The sequence below is a fragment of the Rhinolophus hipposideros genome, assembly GCF_964194185.1.
Source record: "Rhinolophus hipposideros genome assembly, chromosome: 8".
NCBI lineage: Eukaryota > Metazoa > Chordata > Mammalia > Chiroptera > Rhinolophidae > Rhinolophus > Rhinolophus hipposideros.
The window spans coordinates 78,953,685-78,978,963 of record NC_138054.1 but is presented as its reverse complement, the minus strand read 5'-3'; the positions used below and the strand labels follow the sequence as shown (position 1 = coordinate 78,978,963).

General features: G+C 42.4%; 2 protein-coding genes across 19 annotated transcripts in view; both read left to right on the top strand.

The window, feature by feature from the left end:
* NCMAP (non-compact myelin associated protein) overlaps window positions 1-6,682 on the top strand; it is a 36,408-nt gene extending 29,726 nt beyond the window's left edge. For all 4 annotated transcript variants that reach the window (XM_081055790.1, XM_081055789.1, XM_081055791.1 and 1 more), the window contains 2 exons: window positions 1,497-1,581; window positions 3,888-6,682. In XM_081055790.1, the coding sequence (XP_080911916.1) occupies window positions 1,497-1,581; window positions 3,888-4,029 (227 nt within the window). In that variant the 3' untranslated portion in view covers window positions 4,030-6,682. The remainder of the gene's footprint in view (window positions 1-1,496; window positions 1,582-3,887) is intronic.
* A 15,466-nt stretch (window positions 6,683-22,148) lies between these two features.
* The window catches only part of SRRM1 (serine and arginine repetitive matrix 1), a 28,762-nt gene continuing 25,631 nt past the window's right edge, over window positions 22,149-25,279 (top strand). For all 15 annotated transcript variants that reach the window (XM_081057401.1, XM_081057404.1, XM_081057400.1 and 12 more), the window contains exons 1-2: window positions 22,149-22,346; window positions 25,140-25,229. In XM_081057401.1, the coding sequence (XP_080913527.1) occupies window positions 22,326-22,346; window positions 25,140-25,229 (111 nt within the window). In that variant the 5' untranslated portion in view covers window positions 22,149-22,325. The remainder of the gene's footprint in view (window positions 22,347-25,139; window positions 25,230-25,279) is intronic.

The window sequence follows — 25,279 nt, the reverse complement described above, 5'->3', positions numbered from 1 at the left end:
GATGTGTCACACCTTATTGAACCATTTCCATACTTAGAATATGAATAATGTGGTAATAAACATCTTCATTCATACAGCTTTTGCTATATTTAGGATTATTCTCTAAAATAAACTCCCCAGAATCGAATAGATAGGTTTAAAGTATAAACCTTTTAGTGGTTTTTTTTTTTTTTTACATTTTCTATATCAATTCTGACAATGATGTTGATCATAAACCTAAAATTAGAGTTTGACATTGGGACTGGGAGCTAACATTGAAATTAGAATCCGAGATATTAAGCTATAAAGACATCATAGCCTTGTTTTTAGTGTAAAATTGAAAACAACCTAAATGTCCTCAACAGAGAATTGGTAAACAAATTATGGTACCTACAAACAATGGAGTACTATGTAGTCATCAAAAGTCATGCAGAACAATATGCACTTACATAGAAAGAGGATCGGGTTATTATTATAAAACAGTATATGGAACATGGTTCCATTTTTATCGAGTGCATATTTTCCATATTTGTAACTATTTCCTTAAGATGGATATTCAGTCATAGGATTAATAAATTATTCAAAAATATTAGTAGTATATTAGTATAGATATTTAATATGCACATGTACCTATACATGATCACTTTGGTGAATCTTTGTGTGTATACAGTTGACCCTTGAACAACCTGAGTTTGAACTGCACGGGTCCATTTTTTGTGGATTTTTTTCAATAAATACTGCAATTATATTCTTATGATCTTCTTTTTTTTTAATTTATTGGGGTGACAATTGTTAGTAAAATTACATAGATTTCAGGTATACAATTCTGTATTACATCATCTATAACCTTATGATTTTCTTAATGTTTTCTTTAGCTTACTTTGTTGTAAGTATACAGTATATAATACATAGAACATACAAAATATACTCGTATGTGAATTGACTATTTTTTCAGTAAGGCATCCAGTCAACAGTAGACTATTAGTAGTTAAACTTTTGGAGACTCAAAAGTAACACATGGATTTTCGACTGCACAGGGGATCGGCCCCCCAACCGCTGTGTTGTTCAGGGGTCAACTGTAGATGATCAGTAGTTCTTGGGACAATGAGGCTTTTATCCTTCCTCTATCTTTTTTTGCTTATAGTTATATTTTCAAAATTAACTACAAAAATCACATATTTTATATTGTCAAAAAGAACTTGCCTATTTCATAAAGAAGTGTAAAGTTCTGATCAGCTGTGTTAAGGCTGATGAGAACAGGACAAGGCCTAAGGCAGAATTTTGGCAGATGATGTGTGGAGGACATGGCCCTCCAAGCCCCAGTGGGGGTGAGGGTGCACTGCCATTCTAGATGTGACTCCGTCCTGGGGCCAGCCATGAGTGGCAGCATTCTGTCGTCCTCCCCTTGACCCAGTGGGGATTTCAGGTGCCACAGTAGGGGTTCCCCTCCCAGTCTTTGAATGCTTCTCTGCATTTCAGTTTGTATATTTGCCGTCTCCGTCCTCTCCTCCTCGTAGGTTCTGGAGCCATCGTTGCTGCCGTGGTGGTGGTTGTCATCATCATCTTCACCGTGGTTCTGGTCTTGCTGAAGCTGTACAACAGGTACAGGGTGCCCGTGGATGGGTCCCTTGATGCCCGAATGAATGGGAACTAACACTTGCGGATGCTTGTCATGTGCCCGACGGTATCCATGATTCCCGCCTCCAATGTTCTACCCTTTGTGGGTCCTTTTCTGATATCTGTTCTGCCATAGAAACTTCACAGAGACCGAATATTTTTGTCCTTGGAGAATTATTTTTTTAAACATAATAATGATAATGACAATGAAAATAACCTTGAGCACTGTGGTAAACACCTGTATGTAATTTACAGATAATAGAGGAATATTTCAATCCTCTTCTCTTGGGGTGTCTTCTGTCAGGCTGTATTCAGTGGACCACATGAATATTTGAGGTGACAAAAACTGGAATGCATGTACCTGTGACGCCACTTTCTGGAACCAAATAAGAGGAAATAAAATAATATAACCTGATTGCATGAAAAATAAATTTTGTGTTATCACCCCTAAGCACAGATTTGCTAGAAGGCTATTCTTTTCAGGGAAGAAATCAAAATAAAAAGACTATAAATACGACCACGTCATGGAATACCTGGAGGCCATTTTTCAAAAAGATATTGTAGAAGCTATTTATCGGTGAGGAAAGTTGTTTACATTCTATTGTCAAAGCATACAAAACAGTATGTACATTATAATCATACACCTGGGTCACACACACTCACACCCAAGGAAGGATCAAATGAGACACAACAAGGTGTTAACAACTAGTGTTTTTACACGATAGGATTGCTAGTTAGTTGGTTTTTGCAGTGGAAGGGACTGTGCTTCCTTATTTTTGAGGAGCAGTAAACATGCTTTGTTTTTATAATAATATTAATATTATTTATAATGGTAAATAACATATATTCATCTCTTACTATGTGCCAGGCATGGTTCTAAGTTCCTTACCTGTATTCACTCATATACTCCTCACAACAACTCCACAAGGTAGATACTACTGTTATCCCCAATTTTCCAGGCATGACACAGGCACAGGAAGATTAAATAACATGCCCACACTTACTCAGCCCTAATTGTCAGAGTTGGGGTTCAAGCCCAGTCCATGTGGTTTCGAAGTAAACACTCCCACCAATACATGTAAGAATAATAATAACATTTAATAAGTGATTTTTAAAAATCTTTGCAGTGTTACAATTTGAACCTATCCCAAACCAGGAAGTGGCGTCAAACCCCAGTGTCTACCCATCATTCATCTCCATCATTGCTGCAGTTTCGAGCCTTCTTTTTTTTTTTTTTTTGGTTGTAACGTGGCTGGAGCTCCACTTATCCCATCCTGTTTACAATGATGTCTGGCCTGGGTTCTTTGGTCTGTTAAAACCAGGCAAGCCATTTAACCTCTCAGTGCTGATTTTATCATTTTTAAAATGGAAGGGTCTCAAAGTGTGATAATTGCATTGTGGTTACATTGGAGAATGCCTTTGTTCTTGCGAGTGCTTAGGGGGAAAGTGGCATGATGTTTGCACCTAACTTACGATTCATGCAACTAAATCATAATTCAAATGGTTCATGATTTTAAAAAATACTCGGTGTGTGTCTGTGTAAATGGAGACAGAGACACAGAGAAAGAAAACAAATGTGGCAAATTGTTAACACCTGGCGAATTGTTTGGTGAAGTGTATTTGGCTATTAATTATACTATTCGTGCAACTTTTCTGAGGATTTGAAATTTTTAAAAAAGAATTATGGTAGGTCAACAAGATGAAATATCATGTAGACATTGGAAATGATTGTTGTTAGTTACTAAACTTTATGCCACGTAAAATGAAAGGCAGGATACACGTTTTAAGTACATTCTCTTCTTAACTATGTAAAGTTACTGAATATTTTTAGCAATAAACTTAGCAAGCATAATGAGGCTGCAAAATTTAACTCATAGTGAACACACAATGGGATTTATAGATGATGTAATACAGAATTGTACACCTGAAATCTATGTAAATTTACTAACAATTGTCACCCCAATAAAATTAATTAAAAAAAAAATTTAACTCATACTACAACTTCGAACAGAAAAAAAAAAAGTAGTATCTTCATTTGTCTTTAATATAGCCATCTATCTGACACTTTCACTAGTAGTAGGGAAAAAATGAAATATGTAATCTAGGTTAAACAAAAATTGAAAGGTCAGATTATTTGATGTCTAAGATTCCTTCCAGTTGCACAATCCTGTAGTTGGTAATTAAGCGACGTGATTTAATGATGATTACATTAATCTCTTCTCCAGAGTTGTAGCCGTTCCCCAGGGCATACAAGGGAAGAAACTCAGCCATATGTGTGTATCTCATTGCAGGAAAATGAGGGCAAGACGGGAGCTGGAGCCCAAGGGCCCCAAGCCAGCCTCCCCTTCTGCCCAGGGCGCAAACAGCGGCAGCAGCCCACACCCTGCAACTGTGACCTTCAGCCCTGTTGATATCCACGTGGAGTCTCGGTGACTCCCACCGTGATGTTATCTTGGCCGCTGTCTGAGGAGCCTTCTCCAGTCAAGACCAAGAAGCACATTTCTCTTCTGGCAGCTTCACTATGAGTTCCTTCCGGTCAGGTCTACATGGCCATGGCATGCAAACCCTGATGCTTCAGGCAACCGCCAACCCCATCCTGCCCTGCCCTGCCTTGCCCCACCCCATCCCAACTACTATGTCCCTATTCTTGCCACTACCCTACTCTTTTCCCATCTGAGTAAGTAGAACTATGTTGGGAATCCACTGATGTGTGTTTGGCTCTCTTCCCCCAAACACAATGGCCAGCCAGCCAGCCAGATAGCCCAGGAGTCTTCTAGTCAGGGGTCAAGTCTCCTGAGAGTGTCACTAGAGGGTCTGCCACTGGGGTCATATCAGATTAAGAGCCATATCCACAGCTTTGCAGAGCAAAATAATTCAGTCCCATAATCAGGCAAAGAAGAACAGACTTGGACTAACTACCCAGAAAACTAGCTCGTTAATTTGTAATTTGTTGCAGTACTAGATAACCACTAGCTAGCTTCTAATGACCGGTCAGCACGTTTTTCCCTCTTTAAGAACGGTTACAGGGAAAACTGAATTCTTCTCCAATGGTTTCTACTTCATTAGTAAAGAGTCAGATTAGGAGGAATAAGGTGACCTTGAGGAATAATGGCCTCAAGGACAAGCTTGTTGCAGTGTCCATGGACCTGGCGGCTGGTCAGGGCCCCTTCCCTTCTCGCTCTCCCAGCTGGATTTACCCTGACTCAGTCTCATTTCCTAGCTCCCCTTGATTTTGGATTCTAAGCAATCCTCATTCTCCAGTTAACACATTATTACCTCTGAGGACCAGTAGTTGGAGACTGATTAAATTATAACTTTGTATTACCCATACCCTTCCTGGTTGCCTTACAGAGATTCACGACATGTTTAAAGTACCACATTCACATACCATTTCTCCATAGAGAGCTGATTTCTTTGATTCCATAGCCTGGAGTACAATCTACTGAAAAGGGAAAGCATTTTGGAATTAAGACCTGTCTTCCAAGCCCTACTTCCTGGTCATGTGGCCTTGGAAAAGCGACTTGACCTCTCCGTATTTGGTTTCCTAATCATGAAGTGGGAATGATAACATCTCTCTAACTGGGTTATGATAACAAGTCAAGGTCTTAGTAAAGCAGCTGTGATAGTGCCTTGCTCCAGCAAATGCTTAATAAAGGGGGCCAGCATTATTGTAATTATGATATTTCTTCAACTGCAAAAACATATTTTTTTACATTGTAATGATTCTGAAATCAGAATATGTCTTAAAATTGATGGATCCATTAATGCAGTTGTATTTCTCTCTCAAAAACTTGTGTCCTTTAATCAATCATGCATCTTACAATTGAAAGCATCTTGGAAACAAGGTAATAAATCCTTATTCTGTTACAGAAAGCGACACACTGACATTTAACCTCAAATTCTAGGAGTCTCTCCCTTTTGGGGTTATAATCCCTTTTGAAGGGAAATTGAGGGCCAGGGCGGTAAGAGGACCGTCCCCTGGGTCACACAGCTCATGTCATCCCACTATAAAAATGATCATGTGAATCTGTCTGGAGAAGTGTTGTCAAATTCTTCCTCCCCAGACATCTTTTCTCCCTACTGTGTTTAAATACTTATATCCACCAAGTACCACGCACGTTGCAAGGTTATTTCACGTAAGTTATCTCATAGGATTTTTCCCAATAACTACGAGGTATTCTTTTTCCACGTGCAGATAACAATTTCAAACTCAAAGAGAAAAAGTACTTGTCCATAGTCACACAGCTAATAAGTTGCAAAGACAAGACTCAAACCCAGGTCTCTTTGACTCCAAAGTCCATCTTTTTGTTGTATCACACTCTTCTCCGCCATCTTGGCTCAAAGGACATAGATGCATTTATGGGTTGAACAAGAGGAGGACAGCCTTGTCCATGTGTCTGAGTAGAGGTCAGGGGTCTAGCTTCCAAATCAAAAGTTGGGGCAAATCCGCTTTGGTAGCCACCTTTGGGCTTCCATGATTGTAGCAAAAGGAGCCCTTACTAAACCCACCCAAGCTCTAAGGATTCCTGCTTCATTCCCCCACCACTTAGGCCCAAGGAGCAAGGTGTGAATCCAGGGCAAAGCCATTTCTTTAAGGACTCAAGCCCCAAATAGATATGTTTCCCAAACATATTCTGCTTAAAAAAAAATTTTTTTTTTAATGTTCCAGCCCTACCACCAGGCTCTTCTGCCCATTGGGAGAATGGTCCTGGAATTACTAGGGGAATAATCCTCTAGTGTATGTTCTTTTTGCTAAATGAAAGCTTGGAAATGGAGGAAAGAGGGGAAAGTAGAGCGGTGAGGGGGAAGAAATAAAAGAGTTTTAATGTTTTGTTTTAACTAATAAAAGTCCTTTTAAGGCTCCCATGTGCAAGTTGAGGTGCTACTAAAGACATTAAGTCTCACAGTCCTTGCTCTCAAGGAGTCTGCAACTGGCCTGTGACAGGGACCTTGCAACACGGTTGTGTATTTCGTTTCTGACAGGTACCTTTCCTAACTGAGCAGATGCTGCCTTATGTGGCCACTAAATCGATAAAAGATATTAAATGCTTAAAGAAAAATGTCTAAAAATAAAAAGTTTTAAATCAAATGTTTGTTGAGTTGATTTCAATGAAGTTTAGAAGTAACAGATACCTTTTCTATTAAAAACTTGCTTTCCCTGACCATGTAAATAGGGTCCTCCTGCAGGGAAGCCTGAGCCTTTTCAAACACTGTGTTCTCACTTAGAAAGAATGATGGAAGAGGTGAGTTGCCATCAACAGACCTTTCTCTGAATCTGGAAACTGGTTAACTTGATTATATATTACAAAAACAATCCCATTTTAAGGTCTGCTGTTAACCACTAGAGGTGCTGAGATGCCAAGGTTTTGGGACCCCTGGGAGTATAGGAGACGTTAGAATGGGACCCAAATCACCAATAATGATGTTGACCATGAACTAAGCTCCTACTCTGTGCCAGGCATATGATGGGCCCTTTATACTCACCAGCTCTTTAATCATTACAACTCCCATGCATAGGAGCCACCATTTTTGTGTGTGTGAGGGAGGTAACTTATCCTTGGATGACGCAGTGGACGTTTGCTGTTCTTTTGGTGGCCACTCCTGTGTTTGGGGAGTCTTCTACTTTAAGAGGCAGGACTGTCTCCTGCTATAAAAGCTGTGAAGACCACACATTTACTTTCCCAGAGTCCCTTGCAGCTAGGGAGGGACCTCGGCTCTGCCAATCAGACACTCCTGCCACAGACTTTGAATCCAGAAGTTGGTAACATCAAGGGACAGGAACTGCGCAGAATGTACTCTGGTGGCAGGTGTGTTGGCACCTCCCATTTCAAGAGGCAGCAACACCAAGGATTCTCACAGCAGTGGCAGTCATTCCTGAGTCCATACCCAATGTCCATGGAGTTGGCTATGTGAGCTATGCCTGACGACAACAGCCATGGTGTCGGTACCAAACTTGTTCTTTAGTATGATTTTAGGTGTCATACCTGGCAGCATACCTCTTTCTTGGTCCTGGCCTTCTGGAAATTTCAGCAACTACCTGATTTTTTTTTTCTTCTTAAATTATTATCACTGCCTGCTGATTGTAGCTAAGAACTGTATGGCTATAGGGCACTTGCTCATGGCCACCCACCTGGGAAGTAGCTGGCATTGAAACCCAGGTCTCCAAAGCTCTTGCTCTTTTCATACAGATGTTTCCAAGTGAGGCTAAGTGATCCAAGGTCCCACAAAATGCTGTGGAATCACAGAGATGGTAGAGTTACCTCCTGTTACAGGCACCCCAGAGCCTTTGTGACTGGGAATGTGAATGAAGGAGTATTTTAAAAGAACCCGGAAGAATGGATAGGGTATTTTTAAGTATAGTTGATTTTTTTAAATTGAAATACAGAACACACACGTGTGTGAGCTTGAAAAATGGCCACAAGCCAAGCACACCTGTGTAACCTGCATGAAAATGAAGAAATGAAACTTTATCAGCACCCTAGGAGGCTCCCTTTTCTCCGACCCTACTCACCTCCCACAGAGGGTAAGCACGGTCCTGATTTGACTACCGTAGAACAATTTTGTCTACAAGTAGAACAGTACAGTGTCAACTCTTATTTCTGGCTTCTTTTGCACAACAAGGTGTTTGTGTATGTTTGTTCATATTGTCACATGTAGTTGATGATCATTCTCATTGTGGTAGTATTTAATTATGTGAATATAACTACATTTTATTTATCCGTTCTCTTCTGTGTACATAAAAGTTATTTCTAGTTTGGGTCTGTAACAAGTGGTACTGCTGTGAACACTTTGATGGTCACATGTATTTCTCTTGGGAATATTTCTAGTAAAGAAATTGCTGGATCACAGGGTATGTGTACATTCAGCTTTAGTCGATAGTCCCAAATTGAATTGAATGTTCTTGGTATCCTTATCAAAAATTAACTGACCATAAATAGAAACGCTTATTTCTGGACTCTGAATTCTATTCCATTAATCTATGTTTCTATTCTAATGCCAACACCACACAGTTTTGATATGTAAGTTTTGAAACCTGGCAGTGTGAAGTCTCCAGCTTTGTCTAGGCCTCCATATTTTATTATCTTTTTCAAGATATTTTAGCTATTCTAGGTCCCTTACATCTCCGTGAATTTTAGGATCAACTTGTCAATTTTGCAAAAAAAGAAACAAAAGCTGAGATTTTGGTAGGAATTGTATTGAACCTGTGGATCATTTTAGGGGTGTTACCATTTTCATCATATGAAGTCTTCTGATCCATGAGTATGGCCTGTCTTCCCATTTATTTTGTTGCTTTGTGTGGTTTTTTTTTTCAGTGAAATTTTGTAGTTTCCATTGTACAAGTCTTGCACTTTTTTGTTAAAATTATTCCTAATATTTTATTCTTTTTTGAAGCTATTGTAAATGGCCTTGCTTTCTTAGTTTCCCTTTCAGGTTGTTCATTGCTAGCACATAGAAATGCAACTGATTTTTGTGTGTTGCTTTTGTATCCTGCAGCTTTGCGGAATTTGTTTATTAGCTCTAAGTGTGTTTGTTTTGTTCTTTTTCTGTAAAATCTTTAGAGTTTCTACATATAAGATCGTGTCATCTGTGAATAGAGATCTTTTACTTCTTCCTTTACAATTTGCCTACTTACTCTAGCTAGAACTTCCAGCGCTACTTTGAATAGAAGTGGTAAGGAACAGACATTTTTGTCTCTTCCTGATCTCACAGAAGAACTTGTGTAGCAGGGAAGACGAACAATTAAACAAATAACTGTTATTTTTGTGATCGGAAGTTCAAGGTATTACGTGAGCCTCTTGCTGGGTCACCTAGCTCAGTCCAGAGGCTGGTGAGTAGGGAAGAAGGCCCCCAGAAGAAATAGTATCTAAACTAAGAGTGATAACAATTGAGTAAAAGTGAGTCAGGGAAAAAGTGGGAGGAGAAAGAGAGGTAAAGGGAGACCTGCTGGAGAGAGGAGCTTTAGTTTAGCAGTTGTCTAAGGGAGCAGTGGGAGATGGGCTGGGAAGAGAAGGGAGGCTCCATTCTGCAGGATCTTCAAGGCGTGGCTATTTTAAAGGAAGGTGCTCGAGCATTGAAGTGACAAGATCAAATCTGTGCTCTAAGGAGATTTATCCTGCTACAATGTGGAGAATGGATTGGCGTGGGAGAGACTGGAGGCTGGGAGAACAATTTAGAGTCTATTGCAAGAAGGAACAGGAGCATCTATGTATCTGTTAGTTTTAAAATGCCTTTTGTAAAGAATCCTCTAATTGTCAAGTTTTGTTCTTTTCCCTTTTTAAAGCAGCTATTCGTGGGTGTGCAGTAACCCAACAAAAATGTCTCCAGGAATCGTCTCAGGCCCACTGAGTGGGGGCACACAGCAGGGGCATTGTCTCAGCTCTGTAGCCCTTTGTCCCGGGACACCCATTCCCTGCACAGAAACTTTCCTGACAAAGAAGCAGACTGCTGTGGTTCAGCAGATACTACTCTCCTGGGCTCTGACTGCCTGCCCACATTTGGGAGAAGTAGGTAGAAATCAGACTGACCTTCAGGTCTCTAGTGATATGAAACCCTCTGTCTGATGACAGCCAGGTATTAGAAGAGAGGTTCCCTTCCTGGCTCAAACTCAATCTGTGACCTGTAATGAATAGAAAGAGCAGTCAACAGAAGGAGACCTTCAAATGACCCAAACATTGGAATTAGCAAAGAATTTGAGATAACTTTGATAAATGTGTTAATGATCTACAGGAAAAGCTGTACGTCGTGGCTGAAGACATGGAAAATTTTAGGAGATTTTTTGGAAACTGTAAAAGAAGAACCAAATAGAATCTCAAAACTGAAAATACAGTACCTGCAATCAAAAATGCTCTGGATGTGATTAACATTAGGTTGGATACAACCAAGGAAATGATCAGTGGATGTAAAAACAAATCAATAGATAAAATCCCAACAGAGAGAATAAAAAACTGAAAATCAGAAAAAAGGAAAAGGAAAAGGGATTAATGTTCAAAGGGCAATGAAACTTATGTTTGGGGTTGTCTTTTCTACTAGATAAAATTCTTTTGCATTGCTATTGGACAAAAATCATTTGCATTGCTCTAAGTTTTCTACAAGTTAATATCTAGCCTTACAGAGTTTTTAAGTGTTATAATCAATAGTAAATGAAATAAAAGTACATTTCTCTAAAGAACTGGATAATCATTGACAGGGCCTGCAAGGCAATGAATGTCCCGAGACATTGAAAGGAAGTGTAATAATTCCTTTTGCCCGTTTCCCTCTCTCTCTCCCTGTCTCTCCTCTGTCAAACATTTCTGCAGCACCTTGTATGTACCAAGCACTCTGCTGAACATTTTACAAATATAAACTCATTTCATTGTAAAAGATAAATTGTCCCAAATCTGATCTGGGGAAAAATGTTTTTGTGGAATATAATTCTCAGCTTCCTTCTAGGGCAAAAAGCAAAAAAAGAAAGAAGAGAGAGAGACAGAGAGAGAGAGAGAGAGAGAGAGAGAGAGAGAGATTCCTGAAAAAATGCTTAAATAACTTTCTGATGAATTTTAATAGAATTAAGACTTCTTCTGGGAGACTAGCTATTCACCAACCCAACTGACTTTTATCTGAGAGTCTGAGAGTCTTCTATCAAGAGTTTAGTAACCCTGACCTAGTCCCTTTTTCTTTATCTTTTACAACAATGATTATCCATTTTCTTTTTTCCATAATAGAGCATTTTAAAAAATTTAACCTATGAAAAGCCTTTCTCTTGCCACCAGGTTGTAGTAAAACTTTGACATATGCTATTAACTAAATTATCTATAAAATCTAATTTTCTTTAGCAATCCTTATAATAACCCAAGAGACCTAAATGTGACTACTCTCCTTTGCCATTCAGTTTTTGTAGATCGAAGCCCAAAATACTTTCTTTGCCCAGGAGGACGGCCTCTCAGGTCAGATATTCATGGCAGACACAATGCACGTGCCCGGATTCACAAGTGTCCTTTAGGGGGAAATACGTGCTTTGCCTTCAGTTCAGACCAGAGTGATCACAGAGAACCATCTACCAAGGTGGCAGAATATTCTTCGAGATTCCTATATACTGGAATCATGTTGGTGTAAGAAGGATTTATAATCAAGGAGAAATAACCTTGGGCTTCAAGGCAACATTGAACTCTTAACCTCCCCCCCACCACCAAAACAATATTGCTATTGATGAAACCACTGAGGGCTGAAGAGAAAAAGAGAAGCTACCATGGCTTTTCCTGGAAACAAGACTGTCAAATGGAGCTCAGACCTGAGATGCCAGGTCTCAGGGAGCTGGAACTGATGCCCAAACTTTTAAAAGACCAGACCCTAACAAACTAGGTCCTGAAGAATCAGTCGGTAACCCCCCTTTATCAGGACAACCCCAGAGGTAGCTGGAGCTTATGGTGGGTCATTTTATTCATTCTGTTCCTCACCTCTTGTGTTTCCCATAGGTAACAATGGTCCTGTCAGGGACCAACAGCAGATTGCCCAAAGTTTTGAGGGGTTGTGGCCAAAGAGAGGCATTTAGTGGTAGTCTGCAACTGTGAGGGTTCCATTACCTGGGGTCAGAGGCCCCCATTCTTAACTCTGAGGTTTGAGAGAGGGAGCTTCGATGGCTCAGCTTGGCAGTCCCTCCAGAACCACCCTGGGGAATTGTGTTTACTCCACAAGAAGAGAAAGTTTGGGTGGGGGTGGGGAGTAGAGGGTGAGGGATGGTATATATTGAAGGAGCCATTGGAGGACATGATAAACATTGGCTTTTCATTGTGGAGGTCTGTAAAGATTCAGCAGGGGAAAAACTAGTAAAGGGACATAAATTATCCTCAGAGCGTAAAGCAGAAGATTCTGGCTTTAGGAATCAGCTCTTGGGGTCTTAGTGGAAAATCAAAATTGTTTCCAAACATAAGGTTCCCTATCAGAATTTCCTGGGGCTGTTTACTTAAAATGCAGATTCCCACATCCTACAGACATCACAATTCTGGGGGTAGGGCCCAAGAATATGCATTTTAGAAATCTGGCTCCCCAGCCTCACTATTTTGAGGAATTTGGGGTGAAGCAGGAAGAACTGCCCAGTTGTGTGTGGGGAGATAATGTGTAAACGCTTGATGTATTCTACATCTGAGAGTCTCTTAAATGTGCAAAGGAAGTGAAAAGTCAGCTTCTAGGAAAGAATGACAAGTCCTGGGTGTCAGAGCTGCAGAGCGTAAGATGTACAGTGAATTGTCTCACGTCCGCTTGACGGCTTTAACATGAGAAATGGAAACAGACCAGAGGGAGCCTTTAAAAAAAATTTATATTTTTAATAATAGGAGTATTTAACACAACAAAAGATTATCCAATACCAATATCTAATCTACCTATTCTAGACTAACATTCCTATTAATGCATACTACATTTACATACTTCTTGGGGGTGGGGTTAAAGGCCACAATATCTTAATCTCTAGGTGGATGTCTATGATGGTCCACTAGTTGCCTTGTAGGTGTGGAAGCTCCTCACTCTTTTTCCAGCCGCTGCTTGGGTTTTAGGAGAGTGGAGGAATGACAGACACTCCTGCTGTGGGAACAGGTGTCATGGAACTATGAAAGCTCAGCTTTCTTATTCTCTGTAGTATCAAGTAAAGGCCCCCCCCCCTTTCTGTGAATGGTTTCCCTCAGGGTGGTGCTATTCACACCCTTGCTGTAGATGATTGGCTATATGCAATTAGTGAGCCCTACCTAGTATGTTGATTCTAGATATGATTAGTTCACATGCTGGCTCTACCACCCCCACTCATCAGGTGGTAGGTTTGACCTGTAAGTTACACGATCCCAACTTGTTGATAAGATGTGGTGACGCTCTCTGGAATGTAAATAACCCTCCTGAGCTAGAACTGAAACTTTAAGTCATACTTCATATATTCAGACGTTCTACACCCGGCAGAAGGGTCTTTATCGCCCATAAGTCACTGGATCACACTCCCTGAGTAATTCCACCAGGCCAAATGGGAAGGTGTGTGATCCAAATTTATATTCGCCAACTGGTTCTCTGTGTCTGGTCTCTAGCCAGCCCTGCATTTACCAGACAATGTGATAAGGACCTTGGCCAGGTAGGGAATTCGGGTGGGGGAGATAAATAGAAAAAAAGAAAGACCACTGAAAGTAACAAGAATTGTTGTTCATTTTAAATGAAGTCAAGAATGATTTGAATCAGGGCCCACTCATGGCCACCACTGCCAGAAGGTCCTGCGCCGGAAGGTGAAGAAAATTGACTCAGGCCTTTTTGTTTCCCTTTGTCTCACCTGGGTTTGGGCACAGATGATGAAAGCCTTGTTTACTCATTCACCAGTAGGATAAGATCTGTCTACATTTCCTCCTCCAGCCATGTGCTTAACACCTACTGAATGTCAAACCATTTGTAATGTTGTGGTCTCAACCCTCAGCAAATGGCCCAAACCCTAAAAGTGAGTTCTGTTGCATGCTCGCTGTGTGCTTTTAGGCAACTAACTTCTCCTTCCTGGACCTCACTTTACTCCAAACTGGGGAATAACACCTACCGGTATGTATTAGTTTGCAAGGGCTGCTGTAACAAAGTACCACAGACTGGGTGATTTAAACAATAGAAATTTATTTTCTCACAGTTCTGGAGACCGGAAGTCTGAAATGAAGGCATTGGCAGGGTTGGTTTTTTCTGAAGCTTCTCTTCTTGGTTTGTAGATGACTGTCTTTTTCCTGCACCTTCACATGGTTCCCTCTGTATGTGTGTCTGTGTCCTCATTTCCTTTTATAAGGACACCAGTCATATTGGATTAGGGCCTACCTACTGACCTCATTTTAATTTAATTCTCTATTGGAAGACCATATCTTGAAATACAGTTACATTATGAGGGACTGGAGGTTAAGATTTCAACACATCAAAGTACTAGGTGTTATTGAGAGGATTGAATTATCTAATGTGTTTAAAGCACTAACATAATGCCTGACACAATATACCCCCCAAATAGTAAATGCTATTATTATGAGGTCCTACATAAAAGATACTGTCATCTAAACACAAGAGAACATAGACAGGAAAAGGGAGTTCTCCCAATTATGGTTCTTCCTTCCCCATCTGGTGGGCATTACTCTTGTTCTTCCAGCCCTTATTTTACAAATACACCAACACAATGCCTGAACATCTGTGGGAGACTTTCTACGGAATGGAAAGTGAAGCAGTTACGTTTTTCTTTCATGTCCCTCGCTATTATCTTTCTGGCTATATTATACGCTCCCTGAGAACTGTCTTAAATTCCCTTTGTCTATCTTACTACACGTAAAGACACCATGCTGAGCACATAGCGAGGGCTCAGTAAAAAAACAACCAATCAAACCACAGGTTCTTGTGATGGTTTACTTATTTCGAATACACAAGTCCTGGCCAATGAAAGAGATATGCTATCCTGAGAAGGTAGAGCGCCATCTAGTGACTTTTGTTATTAGTCTAGGAAAGTGTGAGATTCAGAAAATCCTAGAAATTATAGTTAACATTCATTGTTATTCAACTTCAGCTTCAGGTGTACAGCACAGTGATCAGGCATCTACACCATCCCTGAAGTGGTCTCTCTAATAAGACAAGTGTCCATCGGATACCCTACAAAATCTTTACAACATTATTGATTATATTACCCAAACTGACTTTTGTATCCCTGTGGCAATCTTGTGGTTATGGATTGTGCTTTCTAATCCCCTCACCTTCGCCGTCATCCCCACCATCCTCCCATCTAGCAACCGTCAGTTTTTCCTCTATATCTCTGAGACTGTTTCTGATTAGCTCATTCGTTTATTATTTTCTTTAGATTCCACATATAAGTGAGATCATATGGTATTTGTCTTTCTCTGTCTGACTTATTTCACTTAGCATAATGTTCTCTAGGACCATCTATATCGTAAATGGTAAGATTTCATTCTTCTTTATGGCTGCATAATACTCCATTGTATAAATGTACCAGTTTTTTAATCCATTTGTCTACTGATGGGCATTTCAGTTGTTTCCATGTCTTGGCTATTGTGTATGGTGCTGCAATAAACAGGGGTGCAGGGGCTGGCCCAGTGGCTCAGGCATTTGGAGCTCCGTGCTCCTAATGCCGAAGGCTGACGGTTTGATTCCCATTTGGGCCAGTGGGTTCTCAACCATAAGGTTGCCGGTTCGATTCCTCCACTCCCGCAAGGGATGGTGGGCTGTGCCTCCTGCAACTAACAACAGTAAATGGACCTGAAGCTCAACTGCGCCCTCCACAACTACGATTGAAAGGACAACAACTTGACTTGGAAAAAATCCTGGAAGTACACACTGTTCCCCAATAAAGTCTTGTTCCCTTTCCCCCCCAAAAAATAGGGGTGAATAAATTTTTTCGAATTAGAGTTTTGTATTTCACTGGATAGATACTTAGGAGTGGAATTGCTGGGTCATACGGTAGTTTTATTTTAAGTTTTCTGAGATACCTCCATACTGATTTCCATAGTGGCTGCACCAATCTGCAATCCCACCAGAAGAGCACAGGGTTCCCTTTTCTCCACATACTCACCAGCACTTGTTGTTTGTTGATTTACTGATGACAGCCATTCTGACAGGTGTGAGATAGTATCTCACTGTGGCTTTTATTTGCATTTCTCTGATGATTAGTGAGGTTCAGCATTTTTTCATATGTCTGTTTGCCATATGTATGTCCTTTATAGAAAAATGCCTCTTCGTGTCCTCTGCCCATTTTTTAATTGGATTGTTTGGATTTTTGGAGTTGAGTTGAGTGAGTTTTTTTATAAATTTTGAATATTAACCCCTTATTGGATATATTATTGACAAATATCTTCTCCCATTCAGTAGGATCCCTTTATTGATGGTTTTCTTTGCTGTGAAAAAACTTTTCAGTTTGACGTAATCCCATATGTTTATTTTTTCTCTTACTTCCCTTGCCCAAGGGGATATACCAGTAAAAATATTACTCCTGGTAAACTTTCTTCCTATATTTTCTTCTAGGAATTTTATTATATATATATATATATATATATATATACACATATATATATACACATATATATGTATATATATATATATATATATATATATATATATATATATATATGATTAAAATATAGTGGAAAATTCACTATGAAAGCATAAGTGGAATATGGGGCTCCTGTTTTGGGAGGTCTGGGCCCAGGGTAATCAGATGGTAAATACTGAATCCCACTAACCAGAACTGCTTCCTGGAAGAAGTCACATGTAAACTACATCTTAAAGAAAGAATCAGAGCTAGCCAGTTAAAGGGTTAAGGGTAAAGAGGCAAGATGGAACAGTCGAAGGAAGGGCTGGAAGGGAGGAACAGTGGTTCCAGACCAAGGGTCAAAATATGTGCAAAGGTCCTGAGGGGAGAGAAAGAATACTGTCGTTTCTAAATCTGGAAGCATGCAAGCTCCTATACGTACATATTTTCAGTTACAAATACTGTGGTAGCCAGCCCCCAGTATGGCCCCCAGTGATCCTCAGCTGTTAGTATTCACACCCTTGTGTAATCCCCTCCAATACTGAGTAGGAGTAACCTGTGTAACCAATAGGATAATGTGGAAACTGTGGTGTATGAGTTCTGAGGTCAGGTCATAAAAGACACTGTCACTTCTGCCTTGCTCTCCTTGGGGGTCATTTGATCTGGGGGAAGCCAGCTGCCGTGTCATGATGACACCCAAGCAGCCCTATGGAGGGATCAGTGTGGCAAGGAGCTGAGGCCTCTTGCCAATAGCCATTTGAGTGAGCCATCTTGGAAACAGATCTCCCAGTTGCAGTTGACTGGAGTCATTCTCTTGAGAGACCTTGAGTCAGAACCACCCAAATAAGCCATTCCAGGCTCCTAATACTCAGAAATGGTATAACAAGTGTTTATTGTTTTAAGTTGCTAAATTTTTGGGAGTAATTTGTTATTAAGTAATAGATTACTACTGGGAAACAACAGCTTGAACTGGAGTGGGGGGAGAGGAGGTGGAAGAAGGGGGGGAAAGTAATTGATTACTAATATATTTACTGGTGTGCTCAAAGATACCTTCCAGAGCAAAATGCACCAGCTTTATTTCAACTATTGGATTCTTTTAGCCCATAGATTGTTTGATAAATTTGTGCTTAGCTTTCAAGATATTTTACAAAGATTGTTTATCCCATTTTTATCTAGGAAACACAACAGAAGAACTAAAAGGATGAGGCAAACGACAGCATCAAAAGTGCAGATGACAACAAAAGCTGAAAGTGATGAGAAAATTACAAACATTGCACGTGCCTATGAGATGTGTATTTTCAGTAGGAGTGTTTCTGAAGGACAGGGAGAATAGGGCAACAGGTGAAACACCTATGCCATCAACAGCAATCAACAGCAATGAGGAAAAGTGGTTGCTGAGATGGAGACACCTTTGAGTCTTTGCCTAGAGCAGGGGGTGTCCAAACTGCGGCCCGCAATCCATTGTTAATTGGCCCGCAGCAAATTCCAAAAATATATTTAGTTTACTTAAATAAACCAAGTGAGGCAATACTCCTTCACCTCGAGTGAGTGGCCCGGCTGTTTGTGTATTTTACCACATATGGCCCTTGGTGAAAAACATTGAAAAAAGTTTGGACACCCCTGGCCTAAAGGATCAACACTAAGGTTGGATGTGTATTAGCTTTTTGAGGCTCAGAGTTTATTTGAGGACTTGAAGACCAGACCTAGCAAAGTGCCACCGGTGGCGCACTGGGGATTGCTTATTGGCTTTAAGACCTATTTTGATCTGCACATTGTCACAGTGAGCAGGAGATGGTGTCTGAAGATACCTTCCCTGCCGAGTAGGGAAGAGGCTGATCTGCTTCCGCAAATTTTTCAATATGGACTCTTTTTGATAGAATCAGTGGTTATAACATTCAAAGAACACTCAGACGTACCTTTGGTGACTGAGCTTCATTCGTACATTCATTCAACGAATATTTATTGAACTTCAAGAATGGGCTAGATACTGTTTTAGACAGTGAAGCTTTAATGGTAACCAAGATGGACAAGATTCTTACTCTCATGGAGCTTTGTTTTTTAAATGGATGCAAAGATAGTAAGCATGTAAACAAAATAGATAACAAGATTGTTAGGCACGGCCAGGAGGAATGAGTCGCAGGAGACCAAAATTGGTCTATTAGAATTTATTTGGTGTGTTTGAGCTGCGGGAGGTCAGGCTAGAAAAGACCATAACCTCTCTGAGCAAAGAGGGGTATGGAGTTTTATAGGAGAGGGTAAACGAGGCTGTGGGGAACAGAGCCAGGAGTGCAGTTTCCAGGCTCTCGGCCTCACGTGGAATGGTGGCTGGCAAGCAGCGGAGGGCGGATTGCAGTTAGCAAGTGAGGTGGGTTGGCAGAAAAGCGGATGGCAGGTTGCAGATCATGTGGCTCCTGCTTCCTGTGTCTCTAACCCAGCCGCCAGCAAGAATATAGTGGTATGACTCCCCTATCTATGGCTCCGTGGGTGTTCCTTTTGGCCTCACCATATCCTGCGTCCTTATGCGGGAGTGGGAGCTGAGACCCCGCATGACACCCTGGATGACAAGGCTGTTCTCCTTTCAATGCTTCAGGGGGTTTTCATTGACAAAAGGTTTCAGGGCATGAACAAGCCCTCCAGCTCCACACCCTGGCCCCAGGTCGCTATCCGGACAGCCCAGGCCCATCCAGGCCTGCTGATCTTGGCCCCTAGGAGATAAAGCAAGACAGGATCAAGACAAGATGGCTTTTAAGATAAGGTTTCTGCTCCTGGCCTAAATATGGCTTAACAAATGTCAGGTACTATTAAGTGCTGACAAATAAAGCAAGGTAGGATAGAGTGAGGGGGCATGGGTTTCTGGTATTAAAAGGCTGATCAGAAAAGGTTTGTCTGAGGTGACATTTGAGTCACCTCTCAGTCACTTTAGGCTTACCAACATATAGGCAAGTAACTGACTTTCAAAACCTAACATGGTCACAATTAGACGGTAGTTCAGTGTAGCTGCAGCTTAGAAGTGAGGAGAGATGGGGAGAAGGAGAGCATTGGTCCCTGTGATGTGTCTGAAAAAGGGAGCAGTAAACAAATCATAAAGGGCTAGTTCATTCAACTAGTCAAAGCGACTAGTTTGGGCTTCATCAGGAGGACAATGGGGAACCACTGAAGGGTTTGAGGTCGGGGAGTGAAAGGATCAAGATTATCATCTTAGAAAATCAATCACTTTGGATATAAGGTGGAGATATGACCCTGAAGGCAGGGAAAATGGTTAATAGGTTGTTACAGTGATGCAGACAATAATCCATTTTACCTAAAATAGGGGCAAAGGGCCTAGAAGGAAGTTGACAAGTATATTAAGTGTTAAGAGAGACAAAAAATCAAGATTTGGTGGTTGTAGAGTGTGAGGAAGATGATGACAGGGTGGGCTCATTCATTGAGAATGGGAAAACAGGGTTGAAGCAAGTGAAAGACGTTGCATTGAGTTTGGGACATGCTGAATTTTTTTCTTAATTGGGGAATATTGGGGAACAGTGTGTTTTTCCAGGATGTCAAGTCATTGTTTTTCAATCTAGTTGTGGAGGGCGCAGCTCACTGGCCCATGTAGGAATCGAACTGGTGACCCTGGTGTTATGAGCACTGCGCTCTAACCACTGAGCCAATCGGCTGCCCTGGGACATGTTGAATTTGAGGCGCCTACAGGAGAAAATCCAAGTGAATGTCAACAGGAAGTTGAAAATATAGGTCTGGAGTAGATTTATGCCTGAGATACATGGGTTTGGGGGATGAAATAGTAATTGAAGCCAAGAGAGAACAGATAGGTCATCTTTGTCAAAGGAAAATAGAAAAGAGTCAATGACAGAACCATAAGGAAAAACCGGCATTTACAGGATTGGCCGCAAAAAAGCAGAGATGGGGAAGGAAGGATAAAATAGAATGATTGACCAGAACCATAAAGAACTGTCAGTGAGATGTGGGGCATAGTTCTGTCTGGTCAAGTGGCTGATCCTGTAGAAACCGGTCACTTCCCCATCTCTGACCCTCTAACAAAGCTTCTGTTCATTCAGCAAGTTTTACTGAACCTACACTATGTGGCGGACACTGTTCTAGGTGCTGGGGACATATCGGTGAACAAAAAGGAACGAAAAGCCCTGACTTTAGGGAGCTTGTGAAACTGGAGGCCAAACGAGTCCAGGGCCTCGTGCGGCCTGCGCTGCTCAGCCAATAGACCCACCCAGGACGTGGGTCATGGAACAAGCGTTTATTATCAGAGCACCCGTGGTCTGAGAAGGCAGCAGGTCAGCGCCTCCGAGAACTGCCTTCCCATTCTCAGACCGGCTTGGGGTTTTGAAGGGAAAATCGGGGCTTTCCTCCAGAGGCGACATGATGGTTCCAGGGGTCTGCCTGGAGCCTTCCAGCATTACAGCATGGTGGGTTTCTTGACGGTTTGCAAATGGGATGTAAGAGAAAGAGGAGTCAAGAATAACAAGGCTGGTGTCCTAAAGAAAAGGAGATCGCCATCAACTGAGGCAGGGAAGACTTTGGGAGGAGCAGGTGGGTTGAGGGGGCGCTGGGGGCCGACGGAGAGGATTCAGGGGTTCAGTTCCTGGTCATGCTGAGTCTGTAACATCCGTCCAGGTGGAAACGGCAAGCAGGAAGTTGCCTCCACAAATGTGAAGTTCGGCAGAGACGTCGGAGCTCGAGATACATGGAAGTCGTCGGCAAATCGTTCGGCCACAAGAGTGAACAAACAAATCATATAGTTTCGGGTGTGGCAAGTGTGAGGAAAAGGCAGGAAAGGGGGGCAAACGTGTGCGTTGGGGGTGGGGGTCCTTCACAAAACCGGCCCGAGAAGGGACACGTGCTTTCCCACAGAGAAAGACAAAGCGCTCAGTGGACTCCTGGCAACATGCGTCCACCGTTGGATGCCTTCGCAGCCGGGGCAGGGCCCCAGGAGGCCGCGACAGCCGAGTAAGGCAGGCTCCGAGGTGAGGCGTGGCCTGGAGGCCCGCTGCTTGCTTAGGCTGAGCCACTGCATTATCAGCTTCCTGCCCGTAAGCGTGGTTCCCTGGCAGCCGAAAACGAAACTCGAGACTCTATTTTCCAGCTTCTTCCAATAACCAATTGAGTGGTGTGGAAATAGGGGGAAACCCATGAAACTGGGCCAGACGCACATTTCATTCATCTTAAAGAGCTCGACTATTTTTTTAGAGCCGATCTTAATAACTGGTAAATTCGTAAACCCAATACAATAACCACTTGTATAATGACGGGAGGCCACAGGCGTCTCTTCTGCGCACGGACCGCTTAACCAGCGTCACTCCGAAGTAACAGCCTTTCTCTCCGATCACTCCCAGGAGCCCCCAGGGCGGGAGGCCTCCCCCACTACGGGTCGAAGGATGGGTCAAGTCCCACTGCGCGTACAAGGCTGATCACGCGCCACAAAAGATTCGCAGGGCGGGGTGACCCTCCACTTTCTCTCTTGCCCCCATTGGTTGCGATACCGAGGCTCTCCTTCCCCACTGGCTACTTGGGAGCCTCGAGCCCGCCTCCTGGGTGCGCGTGCGCACGCGTGGCGGGCGCTCCCCTCACTGAGCAGGCGCGGCCTCGTGTCGGCTTGGAGGGGCGAGTGGAGCGGCGCGCGCTGCGTCCCGGCGCTCGGCTTTCCCTGCCGGTCCCGCCCTCCGTCGCGGCGGCGCGGTGCACCTTGGGATAGGGAGCGATCTCCGAGCGAGGCAGCAAAATGGACGCGGGATTCTTCCGCGTAAGTAGAAGCGCGGGGACCTGGGGTGAGGTGAGGGACTTTTCGGGAAGGCCCGGCAGGAAGATTAAACTCAGGGCGGGGTGGCCAGCGAGGGGAGGTTTCAAAGATCCCGTGGATCCGCGGTGCTAGCGGACTCTTCCCCCTGCCCTGCGGCGGAGACCGGTGCGCCCCTGCGCAGTCTCCTCCTCCGGGATCGTTCTCCGTACGCGGCGGCGACGGTCGCCGGAAAATGGCGGCGGGAAGGGGCCGGAGCGGTACCTCGCCGCCCGCCTATTTGGCGGGGCCTGCAGGCTGAGCCACGCGCGCCGCCGGGTCCTGGGGCCTAGCGGAGCCGCGAGGAGGAAGTCCCTGGGGAAAGGTCGGAGGGAAGCCCTGAAGTGCCCGGCGGCTGGAGGCTCCTGGAGAGGAGGGTTTGGGGTGTGCTGCTCCGGGAGGGCGTGATGGAGCACGGGAACTGCCTGAAGCGGCCTCGCTGCGGAAGGCGAGCGGGAGCCGGCCCCCCTCCCCCCCGTTCCTTCGCGAAAGCGCGGGGTCAGAGTTCGCGGGAGCTCCCGCCCAATTCGATTTCCCTTCGGGGAGGGGAACTCAGGTAATAGGTAGTTGGGATGTTTGAATCTGAGACTCTCGGAGGCAGAGGGTGCAACGAAAAGCCTGCGCGTGTGGAGGGGGCAGGGGCACGGGGTGAATCGATTCCTCTTTTTCCCGCTCGTTCTCGCCCCCCGTTTTACTCGGGAAGTCGCCGGTGAAAAGGTGCCTCTCAGCTCGGTTCTCCCGGGGCCGCGCGCCTGTCACCCGCCGGCGGGCAAGTTGCTTGGCCGCAGTGCGTCCTCGAGGCCCAGGCTTGGTTAGGCGCCTACCGGACCCTGCTTCTCCCCGCTCTTGTCGGAAGTGAGCCCCGAGTGGAGGTCTAAACGGGTGGGAAGTGACTCGTAGGGTTAGAGTTTGCAAATTCTTGTAACGCGGAAAGGACCATAGAGAGGTCGGTTGGTCTTAAGTCAGAATCTTGGGTCGTGTAGGTTGGCTCTTTCCACTCCCTGCAGCACGTGTGTAACACGTAGGTTGTGTGTGTGTTTCAAGGAAAAGTTGGAAGAGGGGGAAGACCCGCTCTTGATTTCAGATACTCTGGGTACTCCAAAACCCGCGTTGAAATTCTGTAATTGGCTTTAAATGTGCCAGCTTTTTTTAAAGTTGCAATATTATGCCATGCATTTGACTTAAAACAGCCAGTTATTCGTCTGTTCTTAGGTTATCCAAACAATATACCATTATGTTTACGCAATGAGAGTTTCAATTGAGAGAGCTTATCAAATTCTTACACTGCTGATGAACTCTCCATTTTGTAGTTTCTATCAAAGTTATGTAGTAAATACTCAAGTTTTTCCTGTGGTCCAAATGTAATATTTTGAAACAAAATTAAATTCTTTTGATGTTTTTTTTATTTCCCATGCAAACGAGTTCCAGTAGAAAAAGAGCAAGGTAGTTGATAAATTTAAAAACCAAGTTTGCTTTTGGTGTTGGTATCAATCTGGAAGAAATACGGGCAGTTTTTTTATATACTGCCTACAATTCCTCAGAGGAGTTGACTGGATTGAAGTTCTGCATTAAAAGATTGTAGTTATCTTTCTTCAGTACAGTACCAATCAGTAAACTGAATTTTCAGTTAAGATAAAAATGATAGCTTTTGTTTGTTGAACTTCTGCCACTTGCCAATTACTTTACATACGTCATTTCTGACATACACAGCCCTGTAAGGAAACATCCTCAGAGAGTTTAAATAACTTTCTTTGAGGTCTTAAGTAATGGCAGAGTTGGGATTCTAATCCAGGTACTTTACCTTCCCAAACAAAATTTTCTTGATCATTTCCCAAGAGGTAGTGGCCAACTCAATGAACCAATAAGATTTCATATCACATGGCCAGTTATTTCCATATTTAATTGGGCCAGTAGTAAGGACAAAACACAGACTAGTGATTACTTGATGTCTAATGTAGTATTTATAAATTTCTCCAAAATCTTCGCTGAAATTTAAGTTTTTAAGGTAAACCTGTGTTTTTTTCAAGCATTCCAAATTGTTTTTTTAATGTTTTAAAACTATTTTAATTAATAGTCATCTCTTTATGCAACCATACTGATGCTATTTTTCAAGGAACATATATTACATGGAAAATCCAATATACTTGATTTAAATGGTGAATATACCAATTATTTCAGTCTATCGTTTTGTAGATTGTGAGGTCTGATATTGTTTTTTTTTTTTAATAAAGTTGATCCAAATTCTTAAAGCTATGAAATACAGGCCTAGAGTGTTGTTTTTTTCCTTTCCCCCGTTTATATGAATTGCCACAGTATTTTGCAAAAGTGCTACTTGGCTTTCAGACCCAGATGAAATTTAATGGTCTTGTTTGAAAGTATATTAAGCATACTAAGTTTTTCAATGTGTTTGCATTTAAAAAAAGCCTTTGCATGTAAACAAAAAAAGTCTATTAGCATAGAAAAAGGTATAACAAGATAAACATCAAACTTGGTTGTGGGAGAGGTGTTAGCTTTATGCTATGTACTGTTATGTTTGACTTGTTAAAGTGAGCGTGTATTTTGTGATTTTTTTAATACAAATTTACAAAATGTCAGCTACATTGGGGGAAAAGTATACATTCTGCACCTATGAATATTAGCTATGGTGTTTCTATTTATTTGATTACCTATTTTGACTGAAGATCATAAGCCATTATTAGCTGATAAAAAGTAGGAATTTAACTTTGAACTTATAATTAAAATGTGTTTCTCTTCCTACAGGGAACAAGTGCAGAACAGGATAATCGGTTCAGCAACAAACAGAAGAAGCTACTGAAGCAGCTGAAATTTGCAGAATGCCTAGAAAAAAAGGTATAAAAAGATAAAACGTTTGCACCTGTATAGCACAGTTTATTCAAACA